Source organism: Tympanuchus pallidicinctus, unplaced genomic scaffold (genome assembly GCF_026119805.1).
Source record: "Tympanuchus pallidicinctus isolate F22 unplaced genomic scaffold, pur_lepc_1.0 scaffold3, whole genome shotgun sequence".
NCBI lineage: Eukaryota > Metazoa > Chordata > Aves > Galliformes > Phasianidae > Tympanuchus > Tympanuchus pallidicinctus.
The window spans coordinates 39,967,899-39,981,745 of record NW_026294747.1 but is presented as its reverse complement, the minus strand read 5'-3'; the positions used below and the strand labels follow the sequence as shown (position 1 = coordinate 39,981,745).

Genomic DNA, 13,847 nt, shown 5'->3' with positions numbered 1-13,847 from the left:
CATTTAACGTCCATGTTATTTCATTTCTCTCTTCGAGGCTTTGCAGCACAGCAGTCTGTAATATTTTGTTCCTTTTTACTGCACACAGATAGCAGATGCAGCAGCTGTGAACAGTGAGGTGCCTGGCTCGAAAACACAAGTCTGGAAAAGTTGAGGGAGAAGGAAGGAGGTGCCTTCCTTGTCAGACACACAGCCTGCTGGTAGCTCACACACTCATTTTTTCAGTGGATCAGCCAGGCTTCCAGCCTCCTCCTGTATGGAGCATGCATCTGTTTCAGTAGAGCCACAGCTTCTGTTTGTTCTCTTTCTGTTTATTTACATTATGTTTAGAAAATGTAAATGTTTGTAAACATTAATGCGTATTTTGTAAAACTGTATTTTTTAAACACATTTATAAACACCGCCGTACGTCACGGACTGCGCTTCACCATAGCGGCTGCCGCGAGAAGTGGGAAGTGACCCCCAGTTCCCCCCCCGGCAGCCGCGGCCCCACAAGAGCCAACGGCTCCCGGAGGGGCGGGGCCTGGCCTCCAGTTATTCCTCCTGCGGTTGTCCGCCGCTCGCCTGGTCCGGCTGCCTCGCAAGGCTTCTTGGGAGTTGAAGTTCTCCGTTCTTCCTTCCCCAAGGCCGAACCGCAACTCGAGGACTACGTTTCCCATAATAGCCTCGAGGGCTGCTTGAGTTCCCGGAAGGCGGCTCTGCCCTCCGGTATCAAGGCGGCTAGTTCAAGTTGCCATAGCGGCGAGGTGAGGAGGCTGGGAAGCTTGTGTGGGGAAGGGGCTGGCAGCTCCCCGAGGAGGTGGGGCTCAGGCGGCGGCGCGGTGAGGGCTGGGGGCTGCGCCTTGCGCTGCTAGTGGCGCGTGGGGAGGCGCTGTCCTGCGCGGCGACGGCGGCGGGTGGCTCCTGAGGGGCCAATGCGGGGCCTCGGGAGCAGGCGGGCGGCCCGCGGGATTGCAGCGGCGGCGGTGCGTGGAGGGGGTGAGGAGGGAAGGCGGCCGGGGTTCCTCAGGGGTTGGATCGTGTGTCGGTAAAGCTAGGTTACGTGAGTGTGTTTGGTGCGAACGGTATGAAAGAATCGTTTGCTGTGCCGCGGTGTTGAAGAGCTCAGGGGATACGGTGTCACGTGTTGATGTAGTTCTGGTGCCTGGATGCACGGTGCTGGAGTGTCTCCTTGTGGCATCGAGTGTCTGAAATTTTTAGGCACAAACAGAAGCACTACGGGTCTGGAACCGTTCTCAGTCCTTATGTGGTTCACCCTTAGGCTTCACTCACGGCTTTACGCTCAGTTACCTAGTGATGGATTAGCGTATGTGTGGATAAACAAATAGGAGCGCTTGGGAAGCCGTCAGGCTGTGTGTACCTAACTCATCTGCTTGAGGCTGCGCGTCGTGCTGCTGTGCCCTGCGGGTCTCTGCTGGAACGTCCCCGCGGAATGGGCGCACTGTGTGTTAGCAGGGACGGCACCTGGGAGAGCTGGTGTGTTTCTTACTGCAAGAAACGTTACGGCCTGTCTAGGTAAACTAACTGTACTTTAGAAGATCAAAATAAAATGCAAAACTGATCACAAATGTTTCTTACTGTCAAGTAGGTTATATGGTTGTGAGCTGCAATCAGAGAAGGTTTTTGAAAGAAGTGATGATACTCTTTTCTGGTTTAAATTAATACAGCAAATGTCTACACGGAATATTTGCACAGATCTCTACTCTGTATGATTTTGGTGTGGTTTATATTTTTTTTTAAACCTAAAATTAAAATTTTTAGGTTTAAAAAAAACACACCGAAATTACTTCTGTAATTCCTTCAAAAATGAGGATGTTGCTTTATATGAAACAATCCTTCTGCAGCTTAAAAGTGCCTGCAGTTTATCTATGGTTACTTATAATAAGGAGGAGTGCTACATAACTGTAAATGGGAACTTTTCTTGAAGTCTGTGTAGCGTTTCCTTTTAGGTTTCTGTCACTTCCCTTTCTTCAGTACTTTAGTCACTTAGTATCCTAACGAGCTAATTCTGGTCAGCTGAAAACAGCACCATCGGTTGTATTACTGTAAATCTTCATTTCCCTTTTGTTTTCTTCAGTGGTATAACTGTTTTGATTTTGGCTCTTAGGATTGAGGCACTTCTCAGAATTATAGTTTCAGCACATCAGTCAGTTATTCCTTTTCATTGTATTTTATCAGCAGCTTTCTTCTTTTCTTCTTCCCATATTCATCTAACTAGAGGTGTGTGTAGAACTGTGTGCAGAGACCCAGTTCCTTTGAATTTGGGAAAACTTAAAGATTTTGTTCCTGTCAGCTGAGATTCAATAACCAACCTTTCACTAATGTGAAACTGATGATGTTGTAAAATATGTTATTTTGGGATTGTTTGGTTTGGAAAGAAATGTGACATCGTGGAAGACAGAGTTAAGCCTAATCTTTCTCTTGGAGCTGTTGTGCTCGCAGACAAGCTGTATGACTTGCATGAAGTAAGGTTAGTTTTCTTGAACTCTGAATATACTTCTTGTGCAATATTCTACATACAGAGCAAGTGTAACATGCTTTTCTGCATATTTAAGGAGCAAAATAATTTGTTTCCTGTGAACTGCACTTCTGAAGAATCTAATTTTGTTGAAACAACATTTAGTATGACTTTGTAGTTGAGATAAAATGTTGCAGGTACTGATCATGAGCCATTTGCTATGATTATTAAAAATGAATGTGCTTCAAATGTAAGAATGATAGGTGAAAATATAGTGGTACAAAGGCCTTTGGACAAATAAAGAGTAAATTCCCTTGGATTAATGACTCAGGGCTGGGTTTCTGATCTCTCATGGGGCTGGTCTTGTGCTTTATTCTTAGTATGGCCATTAATAGCATCTCTCTATTGCTTGGGGTTTTAAAAATCTTTTCACCAAGTGATTGAAACTGAAAATGTTTGTTGATTTGAGGAAAATGGTTGTTGAATCCACTGTTTACTGCGTTTTGAGTGATTGTGTGTAGTGGGCAAAAACAAAAAGCAAAAAAAAAAAAAGGCCAGAAAGTGCAATTAGAGAGGAGTTAAAAATTGCTCCAAAACAAGTGATAAGACTTTTTTTTTTTTAGAGAGAGAGAGAAAAGTTTCTTTTTATGATTATCAGTGATGCAGGTAGTTTGTGTGCTAGAATACAGATTGTACTGATGTCTGTGTGAGTTTCCAGTAAAGATTGATGGGGAAAATACTGCTTAATATAGTGATTAGCAAGACCTTATGGTAAAAATTAAAATTATTCCACATCGTTATTACTATCTATGCTTTATTTCTTTTCTTATTCTCTCTTTTTAAATATCTAGTATTCCCTTTTTTCCCAGTACTCAGTGTTCATGCTTGTTTAGCCTCATTTAGACTTCATTTCATCTGGCTAGAGTGAGACATACTGGAATAGTGATTGCTGATACTGGCAGCCGGAGTGTGCTTTAGTGAGATAAGGGGAGCAAAGATGAGATAAATTGCTCACTTCAGAAAACAGCTGTGGGGAATATGGGTGTACTTAAGCAGGAACTGATTATACTCATTTATTCTCCTTTCATATTTGAAAAGTTTCTATCCAAGTCTAGCAGACACAAATTTATATCTTTTTAATAAGACTCTGGAAAAACATCAATTGGCATGTGTATAATATACAGTGTAAGAATTAAATCTCATCCATGGTTTCTTTGGGAAACTTCTGTTTTAGTGGCTAGAAGAATAATATCTTTACTTTTCTCCTATCTGCTACAGGACCAAAAGGAATTCAAAAATTTGTCACTTTTTTCCTTTTCCCCCCAAATACTTAGATTCAGACTGTTTCTCCACAAAGATAGTTGGCATAAATCTCAATGGTAGTAACTCCATAAACTCTAGGCAGACTGCTGCATTGTGTGATAATTTGAGGGAAAAAAGCTCTATCTTAACCTAGTTTTACAGGGTTTCAATTTTAATGTTACTACTTGATTTTACTACAGCCGTCATTACTGATCCCAGCTTCTAACAATTTCTTCCAATTTTCTCTCCATTACTCTGCCTTTCTTAATCCCCATTCTTTCCTCACAAGCCTTATATTTTCTACCTCAAATTATTTTTGAGTTTGATGCAAGCAGATTTCTTTAACCTCAGTACAGCAATAGGGTTATGTTGAATGCAGGGTGGGTAAAAGTAGTAGTATTTCACTGTTTTTGAAAGTAGCTTTTTTTTCCCCCATCTTTTTCTTTCTAGGATATTACATTGTCAGTGCATATTGAACTTTGATTGTCTGCTAAATATATTTTATTTTTCTCTTATTCTTCTGCAAATGCAATAAACATTCCATTCTATTATCAGGTCATTTAAAGAAAATATGTAGTAGATTTACTGTAGGTTCTCACTTTATTTCTCTATGTGACACAACTTCTCTTTGAGTTCTTATGTTCAACTTATTATTTTTTTTTTTTTTTAAAGCTTAATTTGATTCATGTTTCTTTAGCTTAATTTTGTATATGTATTGAGTGTTTAATGCTTTGTTTGTTCAAAAGTAACCTCTACTGCCTTTTTCTTCTTTAACAAACTGTAGTTACCCGTTATTGGCTAAATTGATTTGATATCAACTCACACATTGCTTTTCTAGTAAAATAGTTTTTCTCAAATAAAGAAACTTAAAATAGCCTATTTTTTTTTTTTTTTCCCGCATATTAAAATTATTTAGTGTGTCATTTTTGGCCCTGATTTTCTTTCCTGTCTATTCTTTTAAAGACTCTGCATTTGCCTTCTATCATAATGTCTCAAATTCTTCTTGAGTCATTAAAGACACCGCTTCTTAATCTTACTTCACACAATCAGTGGTATTAGTTGAGCAAAGTCAACCTAAATATAGCTTAGAAATGAGGGTGAGGCAAAGGGAGAATGATTCTGATAGGGTAGTTTGGATGGAAAAGATTGCAGTGCCTAGTTGTCTGGTCATATGAGGGCTTCATCAGTTGTTTTGCTCTCCTGATGTATATTTTACAGAGATGATTTGTTTTCAGCTATGATCTTTGCTTGTGTACTGAACACCTACTAGTGTAGAGAATAGGTCTGTTGGTTTAATTCTGTCCAAAAGAGGTCTCCTTGCATGTTGGCCTCTACTTCATGATGTGAACAAGCATAATAACTGAGGAACAATTGATAGATGCGCCTCTAAGATACATCCTGCTAATGTAGTGGTTTGAATAGTCTATGAAGTTGCTTTGGAAATGTTGTATGGCTTGGATTTGTTCAGTTACAATAACGATTTAATGTTCGTTTTCTGATCTTTCAAACTAGGTTTCAAGATACTGATGGCAGATTCATCCAGTGATTCAGACAACTTTTTTAGGGCTCAAATAGGAAGATGGCCACCTTTGAGGAAGGCATCTCACAACAGAGCTTGGAACTATGGTGCTGAAGAAGTTACAGAGAAGATTCATACGTTAGCAAGCACTTTACAGGTTGCTTACGAGATACTGTTTTAAAGTATACAAACAGTTTGTAAAGAAAAGTCAAATTTTCACTTCTGAAGTTGTGCAGTGTATTGTAGTGATAGAAGACACTGCTTTCTGTGTAAGCCAAAATATTTTATGTAACTGATTGTATTGCCTCAGGGGTGAAATTAGGTGGCTTGATGCTATATGGAATAACAACTGTATGAAAGCGTAGTAGAATATTGTTAGAAACAACAATGTGTTTAGTAAAACTATTAATAAAATTAATGAACTGAATAATGCCAAAAATCTTTTCACATCATTACAAGTTATGTTGAATTTTATAGTGGAAACTTCCAGTGTCATCTTTTACAGTACACCTGTACAGTACACCTTTTCAAGTTCTAAATAAAAAAATAGGTAGGCAGTCCAAACTATTTCTCCCAATAGAGGAATAGTAACTCCAATAATTTGTAGATGTGGAACAGCACAGTGAGAAGCAGTACTTGTAAACTTAGAATGGATCTGTACCTGAGCAAGGAAAAGTGTTCGTCTAATTCCTGCTTCTTCAGTGGAGGCAGGAGAGCAGGTGTATGAATCTATTTGCAAGTAGGAGGAGATGTTTAACTGTCTTGATGTCATTTATCACTTGAAGCTATTCATATTCATCAGTATGGAAGAAATAACCTTGTGGTGAGAATCCCCGTTCTAAGCTAACAGTTCTAAGAACTTGGAAGAAGCAGAATTGTGCATTATTGCTTGTGCTTAATTATTGTTTGACCTATAATAAATAAATATGTATATACATATATAAGTATTTAATATGTGAGGAGAGAAAATCTGTAATGAATTTCAATACTGAGTTTAAACTTCAGAACTTCTTGGCTGAAAAGTGATCATCAAGGTAGAAGGTTTAGTTAATAAGAATATGACTGTTTTTTTTTAAACATTGTCTTTGGAGGTTTTTGTTCCAATCTAACCTCTTTCTGGCTGCTCTTCTGAGAATCTGATTTTAAGCTAATGGTTTCTCGCAGACCTACCACCCGATCCTCCCATTTTTCACTTGGTTACAGTATTTGTTGTGTAGAAAAACTGTGCTGAAATGAAGGGTAGGACTGCAGCAGTCCAGCTGAAGACATCTTAAGCTGCCATGAAACTGTTATATAAACTAAATGATGGGATTCTGGTCATGTCACCCCACAGTAAAGAATGCAGTATGTATGTCTTGACACAGTCATCTTCAAGTTGGCATTCCTTCCCATTATTGTATAATTTTATGTAAGCTGTGATAAATGCTGTCCATGCCATAGATAAATGATAAATAAATTGAGGGCTGTGTAATCTTGCCATAAACTTTAAGAAAGTATATTTATATTGACAGTTTTGCCTTTTAAATAGGGTGCTGATTTCCTGCCATAAAGAAAATATTACCTAAGAGCCTTAGTAACAGTTTCTTTAATTTCTTCATGGAAGTTTTAAAGTGTGGCTTTATCTGCTGTATCTCTACTTTCCCTTGTCTGCTTGGTGAACTTCCTTACTTTAGATAAATATGCTGATCTTCAGGAATTTATTTATCTATTTTGCCAGCAAAATACATGTAAGTTACTTTAAGATCTCTGTATAAAAATATTTTTTCCGGTGAGTGGCTGAAAATTTACGCTGTTTTTGTCTGAATTAAATCCTTACTGGTGTGTTGTTTTAAAAAACGAACAAACAACCCACCACATCGTATTTTATTCATTTAGCTCCTCTGTACTTCAGGTTCTGGCTTCTTGAATAGGGTTTGGAATTTTTGAATGCTTAGGCCCTTTAAAAGCAACAACAACAAAAAATGAAACAATTTGTTTCATTAATTTATTCATAAATCAGGAATAGTAAAGACAACAGTGATGTTAGATTTTTGGAGATTTCTATTTGATTTTTCTTCCTCAAACTTTTTTTTTTTTTTTTTTTTTTTTAAGGATACCAACAGAAACCTGAGACATGTTGACCATTTGCTGGGGCAATACAGAGAATATAACAAGGAACAAACAGAAGCAATAGCAACTGTGAGCAACTTTCAGTTTATCTTTTCTTAAATCTTTTCCTAGCAGCATTCACAGTCGAAAACTTGGTGGCAATGGGTAGAATATATCAAGACTTAAGTAGATGATGTTAACTTTTCATAGTTACTTGAGCAGCCTAAGCCAAACTTTAGTTTTCTGTTATACAATGAAACTCTAACCGTTTTTGAAACCTTATTACTTTTCTGGTTTATAGATTCCAAGTAGATGTACTATGATAGTCTGGGAAGCACAATGTGCAAATAGAACACGTGCCTTTTGTTTCAGTAGTTTTTTCTGTGGTTCTGCAATAGCTTCTGAACCTACCAACCAGTTTTCTCTAAGTTTCAGGTGAACAGAAGTTCTCTTACACACCAGGGTTCTGTGAGTTTGAAAGCAGATGTCTGAACAGAGATTGTAAAGTAAATTAATGCCTGTAGGACAAGAGCGGTTTATAACTTTGTTTCAAACAAATTGCAACTGGTGCTTCCTTGAAACTTAGAATACAAGGCAGTATTATTTCATACATGGAGGCGGAGGGAATTGGAGAATAAATCCTAAATCTATAGGAAAGAAAGAAAGAAGGCCTTTCTAGCAGTTTGTTTCTTGGTCAGCAGAGATGAGACTTTCATGGACTTTCTTGTTTGAACTCTGCATCTTTGTAATCTTTTTGTAGTTATTGAATTTCTGGTGGTGACTGAACCCATTTAACATGGTTTTTAATAAATGCTGATTCTAAATGTAGTTCATTATTCTGAAAGTGTTTTCTGTTAGCAGACATCAAGGTGAAACATTACTCAAACATTTTTAGTTTTATAACTCATTCTCTTCTGTTATGTTAGGTGGCTTTTGATTATGACTCAAATTGAAGAGAAATCTAGGGACTAACCATCTACCTGTGTTTGAAGTAGTAAACAAAATACCATCTGATTAGTACTTAAAAAAAAAAAAAAAACTTCCCATTTTCTGCTCCCTTTTTGAAACAGAATTTTTTGCTGTAGTACGTATGTGGAAATGTAGCTGGGATCAGGAAGTATTGCCTCTCTTTCTTCTACTATAGCTGTTTAAGAAAAAACCTTAGTGAATTTCTCATTTAAATGGTGATGAGATAGATACAGGAGTATCAAGGAACGGAGTTTTGATTAGTGATTATTAAGGCTATTTTGTTCAAACACATTCCTTTTAGTATCTCTTTTCAACTAGCCTCTCTTTATTCTGTTAATAACTTTTTTTAAAGTAACACAAGCACCTTGAAATGTGTTTATATATGTATATAACACCTAATTTTTTTAACCAGAGTGTTAATTCTTGACAGTGTCAGTACTTCTTTATTTTTACTTTTTTGTATCTCATTTCATATTGAGGGAATGAAAATTAGTGCTGACAGGGTAAAGCATGCAAATTAAGCACTTGTAGCTTGATTCAGAGTTTATGTTCCCTTGTTAGAGAACCAAGATTAGTCAGTTTCAGGTTAGATTTGACTGAGTTGTTGCTGTTCTTGTTTTGATTGTCTGGTGTCTTCATACAATGTTTTGTTTTTGTTTTTTTAATTACTGAGTGCAGAGGGGATCTTTTTTTTTTTAATGTACTTGCATTGTCTTAATTTTTTCTTGAAGTAACTTCTCTTTTTAAGGAAACTTTAGGAGATCCTATCTCTGGCTTCAGCTTTTCTTAGTGATTGAGTTCTGATAAAATAATATAATGAAAACACTTTAGAAAGAACCTAAGCAAACTTGAAGATCAGTGAAGATTTAAAATAGTGTTTTTAGCTTTAGAAAAAAAGCGCCTCTCAGAAGGAGATCCAACTCTCTTAATTTCTGCAGATTAAAGTAGTAATTTAAGTACTGTTCATATATTTCTCTTAGGGGAGGAGAGATAATCCTCTAGAAATACAGTTTTTTTTGGATTTTCAAATAAAGGTGTAATAAAAGTGGGAGGCTTAAAACCAGATTTGGCTTATAGTAGCCATACTTGTTTTTTTTTCTTTTCAGTATTCCTGGTGCATTACATCTGTATTTTAAGAAACTTAATATCTGAAACTGCCAATGTTGAAAACTTGTTTTACTACAACTAGGAGAATATTATGTGTATGAGAGATAACCAAGAAAAATGCTAGTAATTCATGGTGAAACTTGGCTTAAAAAGAGCTTTTATTATCTTAATGACTGAAGATTACTTGCATGCTATTGTATCTGTCTTTGTTTATATTTCAGTAAACTGATTTCTTTGCAGTTAAAAGAAACTTTGGAACAGTCTATAGGTCAGTTAAAGAGTCAACGACTAACCCGAAATTCTGGAATGAGAAGTGCTTCTCTCTCAAGTTTATACCCTAGTGATTTGGATGGGGAAACTGTGTCAGGTAAAATACTTACGGCGCTTGAATGTACTTAAATATTTATTATTGTATGAAAAGAGGAAATTAGCAATAGAACTGTATAAAGATACTGACATGAAGAGCGATCATTGATTTCTTCAAAAAAATTCAGTGTAGAAATTTGGGTGACCTGTATTAAGTTTAGCAGTTGTTTATTTGGTAAATGTCTATTTTTTTTTTTTCTGGTATCTCAAGAAATCTAAATCAACTGTTGATAGTTTCCATGGAGAAAATTGCATTATTTGCTGCATGAGTTGTAGGTATATGTACGTTAAAGTTAGTCCAAAATGTTGTAGCTTTTGAAGATTACTTAGCAGCAAAAGAAAATGTGAATTTTAAATAGAAACTATGGACATGTACATATTATACACAATTATAGTCTGTGGAAAAGGAGAAAATAAAATGATGAACTTTTCCATAGGTTATACTGTTGCATGTCTCTTGGAAAAATTATTATTTTTAGGAAAATATGTATTTGGGAGGAATATTCATTTCAGGAATAGCATTAAATGCATTTTAGGAGAAACAATTTTTTTTTTTTTTCTAATGTAAGTTCTAAAGGTTCTAGTTCTAGTTTGAAGCTTTATTATATCCAGACAGAAGAGAAGCCACTGCTTGGACAAATAAAATTTGAGGAAATAATTTACCTACCCCCTTACCCTTCCTGTGTATGTGTGTATATGTATAAATATGTCTAACAAAAATATTTCAACTGTAGAAGAATCCTGGGGAGAGCTAAACAAGTATGCCTGTGAATTTTACATAACTTCAGTAATCTACCTGTATGATCCATACTCGCAAGATGAAGCACAAGTTTTTCCCAAAGCAAAACTAAACATTTTCTGTTTGAAAAAAAAAAAAAAAAAAAAAGTCTTTTCTTTTTTTTCTCATCTTTTATCACTTAAAGGGATCCACCACTTCGTGCCTACTTCTCCTCTCAGGGATTATGGAGACTCACAGGGCAATAGACATCGAAGGTCTAGATCTGCAAGTGTTCGATTTGTCAACGAGACTGATAATTTGAATCAGGTACTAATGAGAGTTCTTTTCCCGAGCAGACTGTATGCAGCTATCAAGGTTTTTGATTTTACATCAAATAAAGTTATTTTGATGGTGAAGCTAAGGAGGCTAAGTTTCAGCAATGAAATATTCTGTCAGTGTTCTGTGCAATTTTTAATTAGACGGTAATCTTGTAACAGTCAATGTAATAAGATTCATAAAATTCTGAATTCATAGATTTAAAAGAAAGTGAATAGTGTGATGTCAAAAGTAATGAAAATTTCTGTAGATTCTAGTTTCTGAAAACATCACAGTATTTTGCTTGGTCACTTGCACTTTTACATGCTGTCTTTCTTTAGCAGTACATATAGCTGGGCAGAACTTTTTCTCATTTGTACTAGCATGTATGAACAGGAAATTTTGTCCTGACTTTAACCATTCAGATCTTTCAATTTGCCTTGCATTAAGTTTAAAAGATGATGCAATGTCTGGTAATTAAAATGAAAGCACAGAAAAAAAACATGGTTGGGAGCTTTGTTTAGCAAATAATGGACTGAAAATCAAATGTAAATGAGAAAGTGTTGTGAAAGGTTATAGAAACAGAAGCACAGTGGCTTCATCTAGGCTGATCTGCAGTTCATATAAAGTTGTTTCAGACGTTATTTTTATCTGCTGCTTTCTATTTAATATTTTCTTTTTAAAAGTTTGTATAGGTGTACTTTTGAAATATTATAGATAAAAGCCTTCTTAAGCCTTGGCTTACTTTATGTACTTTAATTTACAGCTGCATTCTTTCCACCAGTCTCTTCGCGATATTAGTAGTGAACAAGTTCGTCTTGGAGATGACATCAGTCGGGAGCTTTCAAGAAGAGATAGGTATAGACCATATAACTTGCATGTGAAGAACAATGGAGAAAATAGTTTATATGCTTCTAAATAATAAATTACTCATCTGTACGCTGTACCAGTACATCTGTACAACTAGTACTATGAATGACCTGTTACATATCCTCTTGTGCAGTATTTTTAAGTGTAAATAGCAAGTACAAGTTCTGATTTGCATAAAATACGTAGCTTCATTCCCTTTTTTTATATGTAGACAGACAGAAAAGGGTTTGGGAGTTTCTGTTAGTAAAACATTCCTTTTATGTTCTTGATACTGGAGTTTCATGAGGACAAGTTCTCATTCAGGCGATAATGATTTGGTTATTTCAGTACATGCTGTCTCAACATATGATGCTTTGTCTAATAACAATAACAGGAATTAGTACTCTTCTTCTCAGTAAGAACTAGTTCTGTTCAAAAGAATTGTGTTGACGTGTTCATAATTTGTACTTGTTGATCTGATGTCTGGTATTTCAAACTAGATAGAATCATTATTAGGTGCTCTGTTATCTTCACTAGAGAAATGGAAATTCTTTCTATTACAAATTTTCCACTTGAGGCTGGTCTCCAATTATGCTAGGAATTTAGAAGCTGTGGAATGAATTCAAGTAGCCTAAAAATCCACAAGAGTATTGCTGCTTAAAATTAACCCAGTTGATCTTTAGCTTTTGCACTGCAGAGTATTAAGGCTTACCTGTATTTTTCTGTGAAGGGCTGATGCAGAAATGAGAGAGGCTCTAGCGGCGTTGTCTGAAAAGCTCTCGGAATCCCAAAAACAAGAAACGGTGAGTGTGCCTACCAAGAAAAGATCATGTATATTTAGTATTCTAAGCAAGATATGGGCTACTGTTTGCTCTGGTACTCAGCAATGTGTATTAGTATGTATGTCTGAACAGGATCCTTTCCAGGCCAGACAAGATTGTTGTAATATTATCCTTCCTTAATAAAATCAGCGGAACAAGTGCTTTTATCTTGGCTATTTGTGTAAAGTCAAAGTGAATGTTTTACAGGTGAGTGTGCAGTGAATTTGTTTAAAAATTTGGTTTTGGCGTAAGCTCCTGTTTGAACATTCTTTTGAACATTTCTATAAGTGCAATAGATACCTTTTGAGAGATAGAAATTAGATTTTTCCATGTTAAAGAAGCTTCTATTACAACCATGAAATCTGAGGTTTCCTTTTCCTCTTCCTTCCCCTCTCCCTATCCTTTTCAATCCTTATGATCTGTGCAGTCTTCTGAAATGAATGAGTCTCTTGAGAGTATGATCTTGGCATCGTGGCAAATGTAGCAAAGGAGACAGTGCAGCTGTGATTCTCTTTTTTGCCTCTTGTATCTGCTGGAAGGAGACTAATTCTAATCTTTTGAGTTGGAAGTCAAATCAGAGTATTGCTGCAGGCACGAGAGAAGATGAGAACACCACTGGTTAGGAAAAGGTAGTTCCACACTCAGACTTGAGTCTATGTTTTTTTGTGCATGCTAATTCTATATCAGAAGCAATACTGACTTTTCGGAGCAAGCGTTGTGTTGAGTGTACTTATTTTCTTCTAGATGGCTGGTCTTGCTCTAAAATTGCATGAGTTAGTAGTAAATGATCTGGCAAGGTCTTTAGTTATGCATTTGTCATTGATACCAGTATTGTAGCAAGAGCAACTTCTTGGCATCAACAGGCTTAATGACTGTACTTGTGCAGATGAAATAGGGCAGAGATTCAAGAGACTATAATCTATCAATACCGCTTAATATGATGGAATTAATCAGCAGAGGAAGACTTGCCTCTTCAGCCTTCTTAGAGGAATTTAGCAGGGTGTCCTTGTTAGAATGTGAGCTCTGTTTATCTGGTAGGGAATTCTTAGATGCTTGCAAGACTGTTTTTGCTGTGGTCTGCTTCTCAGTATACTATTTTTCCCCTCTCTAATGTCACAGGAAATTAACAAGCTCTAAAGTTTTAAGCAGGACTATTCACAAGAAAATGGCTGCTGCAGCTGACCAGGGTACAGCTGTTCTGTGCCTTTGAATGAGAGGAACTAACCCTCCTCTTCAATCTTCTGGAATTCTGGCAGCCACTGTCTTTTCATTTTTGAAAGAAATAAATTGTATTTTGTTTGTGACCTACTATAGCAAGTTTTCAAAACTAGAAAT

The 13,847-nt window shown here is 36.5% G+C and overlaps 1 protein-coding gene across 4 annotated transcripts in view; it reads left to right on the top strand.

The window, feature by feature from the left end:
* Window positions 1-580: 580 nt before the first annotated feature.
* Window positions 581-13,847, top strand: part of CEP128 (centrosomal protein 128) — a 95,153-nt gene continuing 81,886 nt past the window's right edge. For 2 of the 4 annotated variants that reach the window (XM_052693488.1, XM_052693484.1), the window contains exons 1-7: window positions 581-746; window positions 5,273-5,436; window positions 7,371-7,457; window positions 9,684-9,810; window positions 10,733-10,854; window positions 11,609-11,700; window positions 12,422-12,494. In XM_052693488.1, coding sequence (XP_052549448.1) covers window positions 5,287-5,436; window positions 7,371-7,457; window positions 9,684-9,810; window positions 10,733-10,854; window positions 11,609-11,700; window positions 12,422-12,494 — 651 coding nt within the window. In that variant the 5' untranslated portion in view covers window positions 581-746; window positions 5,273-5,286. The other 2 variants (XM_052693485.1, XM_052693486.1) reach the window with 2 other exon arrangements.